Raw genomic sequence first — 13,536 nt, 5'->3', positions numbered from 1 at the left:
AAAAGTAGCCTATATGTTAATCCAGGGTATAATCTATCTCCACTCTAAATTTAAGCCAAATCCGTCCGGTGGTTTTTGCGTGAAATAGTAACAAACATCCATCCATACATACTTACAAACTTTCGTGTTTGTAATATTAGTAGGATAGTACGCGACAGGTCGAGATGGCAACTGTGTGGGGACGCCCCGCACAGCCCCCACGCTAACCTGGTGCGGGATAGCGCGGGTGACGTGCGGGTGTGCGGGGCGTCCCCCCCGCCTCATACCCCGATTGCCATCTCGACCTACCGTGTACTATACCTACTACCTAGTAAGTGAAGTGTAAGGATTTCTTAGAATGTAAAATGCCATCCTTACCTTTTAACCCCCGACCCAAAAAGAGGGGTGTTATAAGTTTGACGTGTGTTTCTGTGTATCTGTCTGTGGCATCGTAGCTCCTAAACTAATGAACCGATTTTAATTTAGTTTTTTTTTTTGTTTTTAAATGTGGCTTGATCGCGAGTGTTCTTAGCTATGATCCGAGAAAATTGGTTCAGTCGTTTAAAAGTTATCAGCTCTTTTCTAGTTACTGTAACCTTCACTTGTGGGGGGTGTTATAAATTTTTAATTTAGGTACACTTGTATGCTGTGAATTGCTAAAAGTGACTGGAACCTTACATGAAATGTCAACGGTCAATCTAATGCTTTCTTAGTGGGCATCTACGTTATAATAGCTATCTGCATGCCTTTCAGCCCGATCGGTCCAGTAGTTTGAGATACGCGTTGATAGATCAGTCAGTCAGTCAGTCGGCCAGTCAGCTTTCCCTTTTATATATTTAGATTGTAATAATTACGTACAGCAAATAGCAAAACAGGAGAATTCTAGTCAAATAAAAACTACAAAACGAACCATTATGTAAGCTTCCGTATTACGGATGTGACATTTTGAATGCAATTTTGTTATCAGCGCTCGATAACATCGTCCCTGCCATTTTCAGGTCACGAAATACAAGCAACGTTAAATACAAAATTACATTATTTAAAAAATAGCTGTACTCAAATATTCGGAATAGTTAATTCGCAATTTATTTCATCGAAAATCCGGATAATTGCATGAGTTCCCAGGAGATTTTTTAAAAGCTATAATCCGCGACTTCCGCCTGGATTTAGGTTTTTAATTCCCGTTGGAATTCTACCATTTTCCGGGATAAGAGTAGCCTATATCACTCTCCAGGTTTTTAACTAACTATATCTATGCAAAAAATCACGTGAATGGGAAACCAATAAATCAAAAACCAACAAATAAACACACTTATACATTTTATAATATGGGTAGTGATGCAGACGAAGTCACACGGAAAAGCTAGCTAATCAGTATTTAAATTATATATAATCTATCTATTGCTTGAAATTTAAAAATTCGTCTATGTAAAACTACCTGTCTGTAAGCCACCTCAATAAAATTTTAATTCTCTTTTCAAAACTGAAAACTTAGCAAATTATTTTGTTGAAAGTAATAATAGCATTGTGTGAGCAACCGCCGAGTTTCTTGCTGGTTCTTCTCGGTAGGAACGGCATTCCGAACCAGTGGTAGATAATTTTGACGATTCAAAAGCACTTATAAAAGTTTAATTGAATAAAAATATTTTTTTTTGAATTTGTGTCCATAACATATAGTAGGTATACTTACGCCTTAACAGGACTCTCTCCGTCACTCGTTTCCACTCGTTTCATACAATCGTAGTTCCAATTTCATTTTGAATATTAAGCAACCAAAGTCCATGGAATTTTGCAGACATATTCTAGAAACTAATATCTGTGTCTGTGGTGTTTTAGATTTTTCTAAAAATATGTAGTTTTAAAATTACAGGGGCTCAAAGATTTGTATGTAAATTTTTAAGACCGCGTAACTTTGAAATCGAATATTTTAACAGAAATCTGGAAAACCACAGACATAGATATTAGTTTCTAGAATATGTCTGCAAAATTTCATGGACTTTGGTTGCTTAATATTCAAATGAAATTGGAACTACGATTGTATGAAACGAGTGACGGAGAGAGCCCTCTATTACAAAAGGTTGTATTAAAATAAAGTCAGTTATCTAGCACAAGCACGTCCTGCTCGTCATTAGGACGATCCGCGAATACCCAGCGTTGCCATCCGTCCGCCCCGGATATGCCCTCGTTTCGCGCCAACTCCCGACGGAAACCTGGGCCCTATCTCCTACCGGTTATAGCTACAACATACGGTAATTACGATTGCTTATTACACCGTTCCTGTTCCTAGCGCACTTTCATTATCTCAGATAACAGGTATACAATTCTTTCATACGCTAGTCTGCTGTTTATTACTTTTCACCGCACTAGCCCGAAAAGGGCGCCTTTGCTGTTTAAAACCAGTGAGCAAAAGTCGTTTTTGCTCACTCAGTGTGAAAAAGTGTTGAGCTTTTCTTGAGACAACACTTTTTCTCACTGGTTATAGACAGCAAAGGCGCTCTTTTTGAACTAGTTAAGGTGAAAAGTTGTATGAATCACACGATAGCAAAGTTTTTGTTTCTTTGCCTCGTTACACTCAGAACTCTAGCTTAGAATCCTTCGCCCGCTCGGGGTTCAATCTAGGCACTCGCAACAAAAATTAACTTTGCTATCTTATTGAACAAATAACTATTATCACAGACTCAGTATAAGGTAGGTAATACTAATAAGTAACAACATACCATTATTTACTCTGTCACAGGTTAGACCCTGATTTGATCTAGAATTTTGCCACTGGTAAAGTCCTCATTTTATTTTAGAGACGTGAATATTTTGTAATTTATCAGTCATAGGGAATAACCACAGTACCTACTAAAACGCATATTAAGTACTCTTAAAACGACGAAAACGACTTTTAGAAGAGGGCGAAGTTCGGAAAACCACGATTAATAAAGAAAAGATAAAAGATATGAAAGCAGAAAGCAATCTTCAGGTACTGTATAGTGATGTGTTGCACTGCACTTGAATTTGACTTTGAATTGGACTGTACACTTTTAGCTGGTTTTTAAAAATGTTTAATATAATCAAATGTTTAATAAAGAAACACTGGTATGATCATGTAGCCGGTAGCACCGCGAATGCATTGTGCCGCGCGCCGGCGCCGCACCGCGAGGCCCCCCGCTCCCGCAGGCCGCCGCCGCGCACGCCTTGTTTAGTGCTATAGTACTAGACATCCTGCCCGCGCGAGTTGGAAATTGGAAGGGGGCAAATGTTGTTAAAGGCCCGCGTGATGACTCCCTTCTTGGTCTTGATCTCTGCCACGCGAGCCACTCCGTCCTGTCCTGGGTGCACCTTCTCCACTCTTCCAAGCAGCCATAAAAGTGGTGGCTGCGCTCTGTCTTTCACGAGCACCAGGCTACCTAGCTGGAGACTTGTGGATGAGCCCCTCTGCCATTTCATGCGCTGTTGGAGCAGAGAGACGTATTCAGCCGAGAATCTCCGCCAGAAGTGCTGCTTGAGCGCCTCGATGCGTTGGTAGCGATCCATGGCGGCGATGTTTGTGTCGCTGACCATTGGGCGAGGAACCGACAAGAGTGAGCGTCCTATGAGGAAATGAGCGGGAGTAAGGCAAGTAAGGTCGGAAGGATCGGAAGAAAGAGGTGTGAGTGGTCTGGAATTTAGGATAGCTTCAATCTGAACCAGACACGTGGTCATCTCTTCGTACGTTAAATGTGTTAAATTTAAGATGCGTTTAAGGTGAAATTTGACTGATTTGACAGCAGACTCCCATAAACCCCCGAAGTGAGGTGTGTACTGCGGAATACGGCGGAATTCAATATCCCTATTGCTAAGATCTGACTTGATGTCGTCTGAGTATTTTGAGAAAAAAGATGCGATTTCATTACTGGCTCCAATAAAGGTCGTCGAGTTATCGGACGTTACAGACATTGGCTTACCGCGACGTGATATAAATTTTAGAAATGCTGATATGAAGGCCTCCTTTGTTAAATCCGTGACGAGCTCCAGGTGCAAAGCTTTAACTGCGAAGCAGACAAATATGCAAATGTAAGACTTTTCCAGTTTCGCACCCCTGCCCTTACGGCTTGCTATCATTATTGGACCAGCGTAGTCAATTCCAGTGTGCAAAAATGGGAATTCTAAACGTGTTCTATCCGCGGGTAAGTCACTCATCATAGGCTGTATTGGTTTCGGTTTAAACCTGCAGCAACGAACACAACGATGCACGACGCGTCTAGCGAGGTTCCTCCCCCCCAGTGGCCAATATTTTTGTCTAATAAAAGACAAAAGGAGTTGAGGTCCCGCATGCATTAATGAAATATGTTCTTTTTGAAAAAGGATTTGTGTGAGATGATGCTTGCCACATAAGAGTATTGGGTGTTTGATGTCGAAAGGATAGTGTGAGTTTTTAAGTCTTCCTCCAACTCTTATGAGCTCATCTGAATGAATGAAAGGTGCTAATGAACTCAACCTATTTTTGTATGGAATAGGCTTTCCGGACTTCAATAAAATATATTCATCTTTGAACATTTGTTGTTGCACGAGTTTTAGTATATAAGTTTCTGAATTTTTTAATTCTGTTGTAGATAATGTTTGTGTTAATTTATTTTTAGGATATTTGCAATTGTGTATAAATCTTTGTACAAAAGCAAAAGATCTAATTAAATGTGTGTAACTTGACGTTTTATTAATTAATTCATGAATTATGTGTGTGACTGTGTCTTTACTTTGTGTCGTTGTGTGTAAAACTATTTCTGTTTTTTCCTGTCTTTGTGTGCTTGTAGAATCTGATTGTGTGTTTGGTATGATCGGAAATTGTATGTCTTTTGTTTTAAGAAAATCTGGACCAGACCACCACAGTGCGCATGAGCCAATACTGTTCGTTGCAATTCCGCGTGAGACTAAATCGGCGGGATTTTCCCCCGATGGAACGTAGCTCCACCTGTGACCAGCTGTGCTGTCTTGAATCTCACCTACTCGAGTCCGAACAAACGTTTTTAATTGATTTGATTGCGTTTTTAGCCATGCTAACACGATTGTGGAATCAGTCCAAAAAAAGGAATCGTGTACCTTAAGGGTGATTGATGACATCACTTTGGCGTGAAGTCTAGACGCCAGGAGCGCACCACAAAGCTCGAGTCTGGGGATTGTGGTAGGCTTCAAAGGCGCCACTTTATTTCTGGAAGCTAGAAGGCGAACTTGTACCGTGCCATTTGCGTCGACCGCTCTCACGAAGATACATGCACCGTAAGCACGTTCCGATGCGTCTGAAAACGTATGAAGTTCCAAACGAATAACGTTATCAAAACTAACCCAACGAGGAATACGAAGTGATTTAAGAGAAATAAGAGAATCTATGAAGTTCAAAAAGGTGTTCTGGGTATCTTTTGACACTTCCTCATCCCAACCGCATTTATCTATCCAAAGGTTTTGCATTACCTTTTTTGCTTGAACAGTGCAAGGCCCTAGAATCCCAAGCGGATCAAAGATTTGACTAATAAGAGATAGAATTTTACGTTTAGTAATTTTCTTGGCTTTAGGATCTAGGTCAATTGTGAATAATAAATGATCTAAGTTACAATCCCATTGAAGACCAAGAGTTTTGCAGGGTAATGATTCATCTAGATTTAAAGTTTTATTTTTATTGATTTGTTCAAGTGCATTGTCGTTAGTTAATGATTTCAAGACTTCGGAGCTATTTGATTGCCATTTACGCAGCTTGAATTGTGCCGACAGTAAAGTTTTATCTACATTTTTGCACAGGTCAATGACAGATTCTATGGAATCACCACCACTAATAAAATCGTCAACATAAAAGTCCCTCGAAATGGCAATTTTTGCGTTAGGATCTGAACATTGTTCTGCCAACGAAACCAAGCATTTAGTGGCTAGGTACGGTGCAGATGCTGTACCGTAAGTAACCGTGTTCAACGTAAAAGGTCTTATGTGTTCACTCGGATCAAATCGAAATAAAATTTGTTGAAGTGAACGTTGTGTGGGTTCGACTAAAATGGCTCGATACATTTTCTCAATGTCTCCCGAAACAACATATTTGTGCTGACGGAAGCGCAGTAAAATAGAAAGTAAGTCATCCTGGACGACAGGACCGACCATTTGAATGCTGTTAAATGTTTTGCCCTTATTTAATGCTGAGGCATTGAATACGACGCGACATTTTGTCGTAGTAGAATTTTCCCGAATAATCGGAAAATGGGGCAAATAATACCGGTTTTGAGAATCAGGTTCAGTAGGTTTTGAAATAACTGTGTCGCTCATGTGACCTAAGTCTCTATATTCAGTCATAAAATCGTAGTATCTCTTTTTTAAAACTGAATCGCGTTGAAATCTACGCTCAAGTGCTAGCAAGCGATTTTTGGCCGAGTGATAATTATCGCCGAGAACCTCGGGTGACTCTTTTAAGGGTATAGTCACAATAAATCGACCATCAGTGTCACGTCGAGTGTTCTCTGCGAAACTTTTTTCACAGGCTTGCTCTTCTAGCGTTAAGTTATATTTAGAAGAAACCGACTCTAATTCCCAAAATCGTGTTAGCAAGGCATCATCGCGCTGAGTGAAAAAGCAAGACGATTGATGTGCTTTATTTTTATGTGATTGTGTATATGCCTTGATTGTGCCAGAAACCAGCCAACCAAGTTTTGTTTTTTGCAATTTTGGGCATTGCTTACCGAGATCGATGAAATCTGAACATATGACGTCCCAGAAGACATCTGCTCCTACCAATATGTCGATAGGTGAAGAAATATGGAAAGATGGATCAGCTAATCGAATATGAGGCGGTAATTTTAAAGACCTGATATCGATGTTGCATGAAGGTAATGTGTTGGTAATCTGAGGTAATACATGACACTCAAGATTGACCTTGAAATCCCCCGAATATGACTCGAGAGGTAAGGTGCAAGACTCTGCTACGTATGATAACTGGTTGTTAATACCTGTCACAGAGGAGCTTACGCTTCGACGCAGCAAACCCAGCTTCTCACACAGGTGCTGTGTGACATAATGCCCCGTGGAGGCATTGTCTAGAAGAGCGCGAGCAGGATGTAGTTTCCCGTCGGCGCCGACCACATTCACCAATGCTGTGGAAAGCAATGTAAGAGGTTTGTTACTAGTCTGAATATTGGCAGATAAGGCAACTGTGGTGTGTTGTTCATTATCTTTATGTAAAAGTGTGCTGTGCTTTAAAGAACAGTATTTACAGTGAGTTAAGCGGCACTGACTGTCTTTGTGACCAGGCCGTAAACAATTTTTACACACACTGAAATTCTTCATTTTTTCTAAGCGTTCATCTACGCTTAATTTTCTAAATTCAGAACAGCTAAATAAAAAATGATTTTGTGTACATAAAGGACATGCAGTGGTTTTAAGTGTAATTTTTTCTTTATTTAAACTTGTATTTTTTGATTGTGTATTGTGCTTGTTCTGTGTAAATTGTGTATTTTGATTTGTTTGTGAAGTTGACTGTCTTTGTGTTTCTTCAAGTTGTATAGTATCTAATAAGTCAGCTCTGCCTATTAGAAAATCTATAAATTGTTTTAATGTAGGAGAAGTAGTTATTGAGTTACGATGTTCCTCCCACTCACGAAAGGTAACACTGTCTAACTTACGACTCATTAAATGAATAACCAAGGTATCCCAGTGATCAGTGGGTTGACCTAGGGTATTTAATGCACATAAATTACGATTAATTGTATCGACTAAATTTCTTAAGGATTTTCCAGACTCTTTTGTCATTGTTGAGAAATTTAGTAACGAATTGACATGTATATTTACAAGCAAACGTTCATTGTCGTACCTACTTGATAGCAATTGCCATGCTACTTCATAATTTTTGGAAGTGAATTCAAGATTTTTTATGACTGTCAAGGCACTGCCTTTAAGAGCTGCTCTCAAATAGTGAAATTTATTAATGTTCCCTAAATTATTATTAGAGTGAATTAAAGAAAGATACGTATCTCTGAATTCCAACCATTGAGTCATCTTCTCTCCGTCGAAAGAAGGAAGTGAAATTTTTGGAAGACGAACAAAGTCGTGAAAGCCACCGTCTCTGCTTTCGCTCCCTTCACTCGCCTCAGACACTGACATCCGACGCTGGAGGTGCCGTTTGCTTCTATTCATGATTGTACGTGCTTCAGCCACTAACGAAAAATATTTCGTATCGAATTCTTCACGTTCGAGAAGCAGTTGACTAGTATCGTCCGACAAAATCTCGAGCTCGGTCTGAAATTTATCGAAATCATTCTGTAGACTATCAATTTTACTCAGCCGACATTCAAGTTCGTTGTATTGAGTTTCGCTCATGTGGTCGCATTTATCTAAACTATTTAAGAAATTTTGAAATATAGTTAGCTTACCTTTAATGCTACCACGAAGTTTTATTAATTCTTTGCTACGTGGGTCACTCATTTTTAACGAATAAAGTCAAGCGAAATAAAGCAAAGAACGTAATTTGAAAAGTTGAAGTTAAAATAATAAGTAATGTGGAAGAAAAATGCAAAATAGTTCACGCGTTATAAAGTTATAACACGCGTAATGCCTAAAGTTTTAAATGCAGTCATAAGTAGGTACGAAATGCATTCAAATCGATGCGCGTAAGCCACTAGCAAGCGATAAGGAACCGGTTTTGAACTCGGCGTAGTCGCTCGTCGCCCGCTTCTAAGAGTAAAAATGTTGTACTGTAGGTACCGACAAGATGATTTAATTGAATTTTAGCGAAGATGTCTGATCCAGAAAGAATGCTAGAAGACGGAAACTAGAAGGAATAAGAAGGATATGGAACAAACTCACTCAGTCATGTCCCTGCCTTTTTGGTTTCCGCGATGCAATGTTCCTTCGGGAAGTCTTCGCTGGTTTGTATGTATGGCGATTCGCGGCGTGGCTCCTTTTCGTTGACGGGTGAAGGACCAAAATGTATAGTGATGTGTTGCACTGCACTTGAATTTGACTTTGAATTGGACTGTACACTTTTAGCTGGTTTTTAAAAATGTTTAATATAATCAAATGTTTAATAAAGAAACACTGGTATGATCATGTAGCCGGTAGCACCGCGAATGCATTGTGCCGCGCGCCGGCGCCGCACCGCGAGGCCCCCCGCTCCCGCAGGCCGCCGCCGCGCACGCCTTGTTTAGTGCTATAGTACTAGACAGGTACGATTTGATTTGTTTATTCCGTATCGAAATTTAAGCGAACAGTATAAAACAGACTTTAATGCAAAGGTTTTAGATTAAAATTAGCAAAAGCAAATCCTTAAAACAAAAAGGGAGAAAATCAGAGGACCCTACGGAAAAGTGGTGCTGACAATGACTGATAATGACTCGATTACGGCGTAGAATTAGCTTTGCAAAGTGTGTTTGTTGAAAAGTTTTTGACTGCGGCTAGTTACCGCCTTGTAAAGCCGTGCCACCAAGCGATAAAGCGTTCCGGTACGGATGCCGCGTAGAAACCGTTTAGCTTTAAGCGGATTCATACCCCCTGAATCAATTTTGAGCAATTTTGACCCCTTATAGTTTGTTTATCCTTAAAAACTTATTTATTATGAATAAAAAGAGTATTTCCGGTCTCGACGAGGCCTCGGCTAGTAATAGTTACCTAGTTTAATTTGAAACTCCATGTTCGCGCAGTTTATAATAGCTCATAGGGTATGAATCCTCTTAATTATAAACCTTCCGATGTAAGCGGTTTAAACCCACTTACATCTTAGGCTCAGATCTAAAGAGCGTATTTTGTCTCTGCTCAGACTTAAGTTTCGGTTAAAACGAGACAGATTTATACCAGCGATATAACGCTGTCTCGTTTTAACAGTGTCTCAAGTCTGAGCACAGTCAAAATGCGCTCCATAAAACTCAACTCCGACGTTAAATGAGATCGCAGTCAATGGCTAACTTGTCATGAAAAAACCGGACAAGTGCGAGTCAGACTCGCGCACCGAGGGTTCCGTACTCGGGTATTTTTCCGACATTTTGCAAGATATATAAAAAACTATCATGCATAAAAATAAATAAAAATCTGTTTTAGAATGTATAGGTTTTACCCTTTCATCTGATACCCCACTTAGTATAGTTATCTTACTTTGAAAATTGAAAAAACACGGACGGACGGACGGATGGACAGACAGACAGACAGACAACAAAGTGATCCTATAAGGGTTCCGTTTTTCCTTTTGAGGTACGGAACCCTAAAAACCAATCCTCACGTGAGAATTGATCCATGTTTTGCTCTGTTCCTTCATCGTGTTAATTAAAGCCGGCCTATTACGGCAGTCAGAGTCTGCTCTCAGAATTAGGCTCAAGTCCAACATGCTAGCCAAGTGCGGATTGACAGACTTCACACACCATTTGAGAATATTATGGACAACTCTAAGCATGCATATTTCCTCACGATGGCTCACCGTTAAAGCAAAATTACTTGCTTAAAATGCGTATAACCCCATAATTTTAATTAACTATTCAATGTGTATGCTACTATCATTCTTATTAATTTTACTTTGTGCACCATCCCGCGCTCTGGTCACTAAATCCCTACACCAAAGGTTGCCTGTAAGAGATTGCTAGAACAATAAGGCCGCCTCTGCACCACCTAGTATAGTTTCATCTAATGGTTTTCTGTATATATATTTGTGTGTGCAATGTTTTCCAAATAAATAAATAAATAACCCCAAAAAGCTAGAGATGTGGCCGGAATCGATGTTTTGTTACAAGCATTTGCAAGTAAATGTTCAGGTTCATCTTATATTTAAAGGTGACACTCAAGAGGCAACGAAGGTTAATGTGCTCAAATCCCTTGAGACTATAACATATTTATCAGGCGGAACGCTGCTTTTTGCGTCAAAGGATCTTTGTATTAGATATTCTACTCGACTGCGAAAGCTGTTGGGAAGTTTGAAAAGGATAAGGAAGATAAACTTTGTCGCATTATACATCTTGCATGTACTTACACATGAAAGTTCACGTTAAAAACTTGTTGGAAAAATTTTAGAAACATGTCACTAATATTTTTAGTATCACTACCGTGAGTTTGCACCAAAAAACAATTAAACGTGTGAATGTTTAACAGATCGTTGTATGTGACGAATCTTTTAACTTATTTTGTTGCTTTTACGATTGCACTGCAGAAAATCGGTTATAATTTTGTCATTTATTTTAAAATTCTTTCAAAGGCTTGTTGTGTCTTTCAAATGTTTAAACAAGTTTCTCAGACAACTAATCAGTTAATCACTAATGACTGATAACATAATCAATAATTTGATTACCTTTCCATAATCAGTTCTTTTCATCCCAATTTATGATTTCCTTTCACAAAGATGTAATTAAAAATATGACAGGAACACTTTAATGGACACAACGGATATTTAAAAGGAAATGAAAGACAAATTGTCGACCCCTTCCGGTGGTGCATTAGCGAAGTGCCACTGACACCTTCAGTCTATCAAGAAACTGGAATGTTTGATAAATGAATTACTTTCCCTTACTCAACATCGCCTGAGTGCACTCGAGAGGCGAATCAAATTCCTCCCGAGCAAATAGAAAACGAATAAAACATTTATGCTGTCTTAGCATTCGCAATTCGTCGCGTAAGTAAAATAAAACTCTTACATATTTCGCTTGTAGACTTTTCAAATGTATTGACTCACTAAAGAAATGTGAAAAGACTCTGACCTGACCTAGAAATGAGACTTTTTAACTTCGCCAAGTATATTTTGTGATTTTAAAAGTTGGTAAAAATACCGATTCATTTTTTAATTTGCATAATGTTTTTTCACAGGTATATTTCTTCATTCCCAAGAGATAATTAATAATTGTAACTTTATCTCTGAGCTATCAAAAACGTCATAAAATAAAATCACGCCACAGCCTTATCTCTGAGCTATCAAAAACGTCATAAAATAAAATCACGCCACAGCCAACGATCCTAGTTCTAACTTCTAAGACGTTCTTCGTTCCACCGTCACTGTAATCTATCCGATTGTTTGGATCTCGACACCCACAAAGTTATTTGAGCAGTAAAATAAACAACTATCGGCCACTCTATAAGGCTATAGGGTGATTGATTTTGCTTAGATTTTTAGATGGGGCCTCAAAGCGAAATTTCGTTTGTAAAATTAATTGATAAGCATGGTAAATATTTTCATTCAGGTCGGCATGCAGTTTGTAGATGGCCTTTAGACCAAAGTAGGTCAAAATGTGAACATTGATACAGGCCAGTCCTTGAGATATTCATAACACTAAAATATCTGTGTTGGTACCGGCATTTTACCCAAAAATAACTGCTTAAAAATGTTAAGAGGGCTCTCTCCGTCACTCATTTCATACAATCGTAGTTTCAATTTCAAAGTCCATGAAATTTTGCAGACATATTCTAGAAACTAATATCTATGTCTGTGGTTTCCAGATTTCTATTAAAATATTCGGTTTCAAAGTTACGCGGTCTTAAAAAATTTCATACAAATCTTTGAGCCCCTGTAATTTTAAAACTACATATTTTTAGAAAAATCTAAAACACCACAGACACAGATATTAGTTTCTAGAATATGTCTGCAAAATTTCATGGACTTTGATTGCTTAATATTCAAATGAAATTGGAACTTCGATTGTATGAAACGAGTGACGGAGAGAGCCCTGTTAAGCACTAGCACCTCTAGGGATAGTCAATCGTTTGAACAAAAAGAACTACCTAACCGTTTTGTCAAACACAATCTCGCTCACAATTCTGAATAAACCAAACAGCTCCCAGCAATAAAACAAAAACATCTGACATTGGGAAAATTGCTCGTGATAAATAAAGGTAAGAACCTCTACCCCCATAAATCAGAAAATGGCCGAAGAAAAGGCAATATCAGGAAGTTAGTCTCACGTGAGACAATGAACGTTGTGGACAGAATGCCGTGATGAATTGTTTTGGTTTAAGCAACCATTTTTTAGGTTTCCGTAACTCAAAAGGAAAACAGGAACCTTTATAGGATCACGTCGTTGTCCGTCTGTCTGTTAAGAGCAAGACCCTTTTTCTCATAATAGCGTGGAGATATCAAGTTGAAATTAACATAAAGTATTTAGAAAACTTATAGTGCAGTTACATCCTGTTGACTTAGATTCTGAACTTTGGAAAGAAGCAGGGTTTAGTAGCACAAGTAAAGGAAAAAATCCGAAAATCGTAAATTTTTCAGTTACCTATCGATTGAAGAAACTTTAACCACCAAAATGAATACACGTATCCATACTACCCAACCAGCAAAGATATGCCGTCAAGCGATATAGCGTTTCGGTACAAAAACATGCAGTACAGAATTTATCAGTTATCTAGGGTTATAAATTAAATCTGCCACACACATTTCAAGCTAGCCTGCTTCCGTCTTCGGCGCTATTGTAGCACCAAGTGGGATCGCAGTCAAGGGTTATGATGTCATCGAATAAAAAAGAAACCTAAGTAAATAGAGCAAGAAACTAATTAAACTACACAGAACTTATTCGTTCATTACGATAAGAAGTCATCGAGTTTAATATTTCTGCAGCGGAAGATAAATGGTTCTTAGCGGCTTTAATTAAAGCCAAG

At 38.8% G+C, this 13,536-nt stretch overlaps 2 protein-coding genes across 5 annotated transcripts in view; both read right to left on the bottom strand.

The window, feature by feature from the left end:
* Positions 1-13,536, bottom strand: part of LOC123876409 (protein lin-10-like) — a 173,326-nt gene that overhangs the window by 149,031 nt on the left and 10,759 nt on the right. The gene's annotated exons all lie outside the window — the stretch shown is intronic.
* Positions 3,181-6,920, bottom strand: LOC123872847. Its single transcript, XM_045917435.1, has 2 exons — positions 5,044-6,920; positions 3,181-3,417 (listed from the first exon to the last, which is right to left on the bottom strand). The coding sequence occupies exons 1-2, from the start codon at positions 6,274-6,276 to the stop codon at positions 3,181-3,183; spliced, it is 1,470 nt and encodes a 489-aa protein (XP_045773391.1). The 5' UTR covers positions 6,277-6,920.

The sequence above is a fragment of the Maniola jurtina genome, chromosome 2 (assembly GCF_905333055.1).
Source record: "Maniola jurtina chromosome 2, ilManJurt1.1, whole genome shotgun sequence".
NCBI classification, from domain to species: domain Eukaryota; kingdom Metazoa; phylum Arthropoda; class Insecta; order Lepidoptera; family Nymphalidae; genus Maniola; species Maniola jurtina.
The sequence above is the reverse complement of the archived record's forward strand: the minus strand, read 5'-3'. Positions and strand labels throughout refer to the sequence as shown.

Coding starts and splice junctions, on each gene's coding strand:
- LOC123872847 (XM_045917435.1), bottom strand. CDS start 6,276: ATGACTGAATATAGAGACTTAGGTCACATGAGCGACACAGTTATTTCA. Junction 3,418..5,043: donor TGTCATCAATCACCCTTAAG/GTACACGATTCC, acceptor CTGCTCCAACAG/CGCATGAAATGGCAGAGGGG.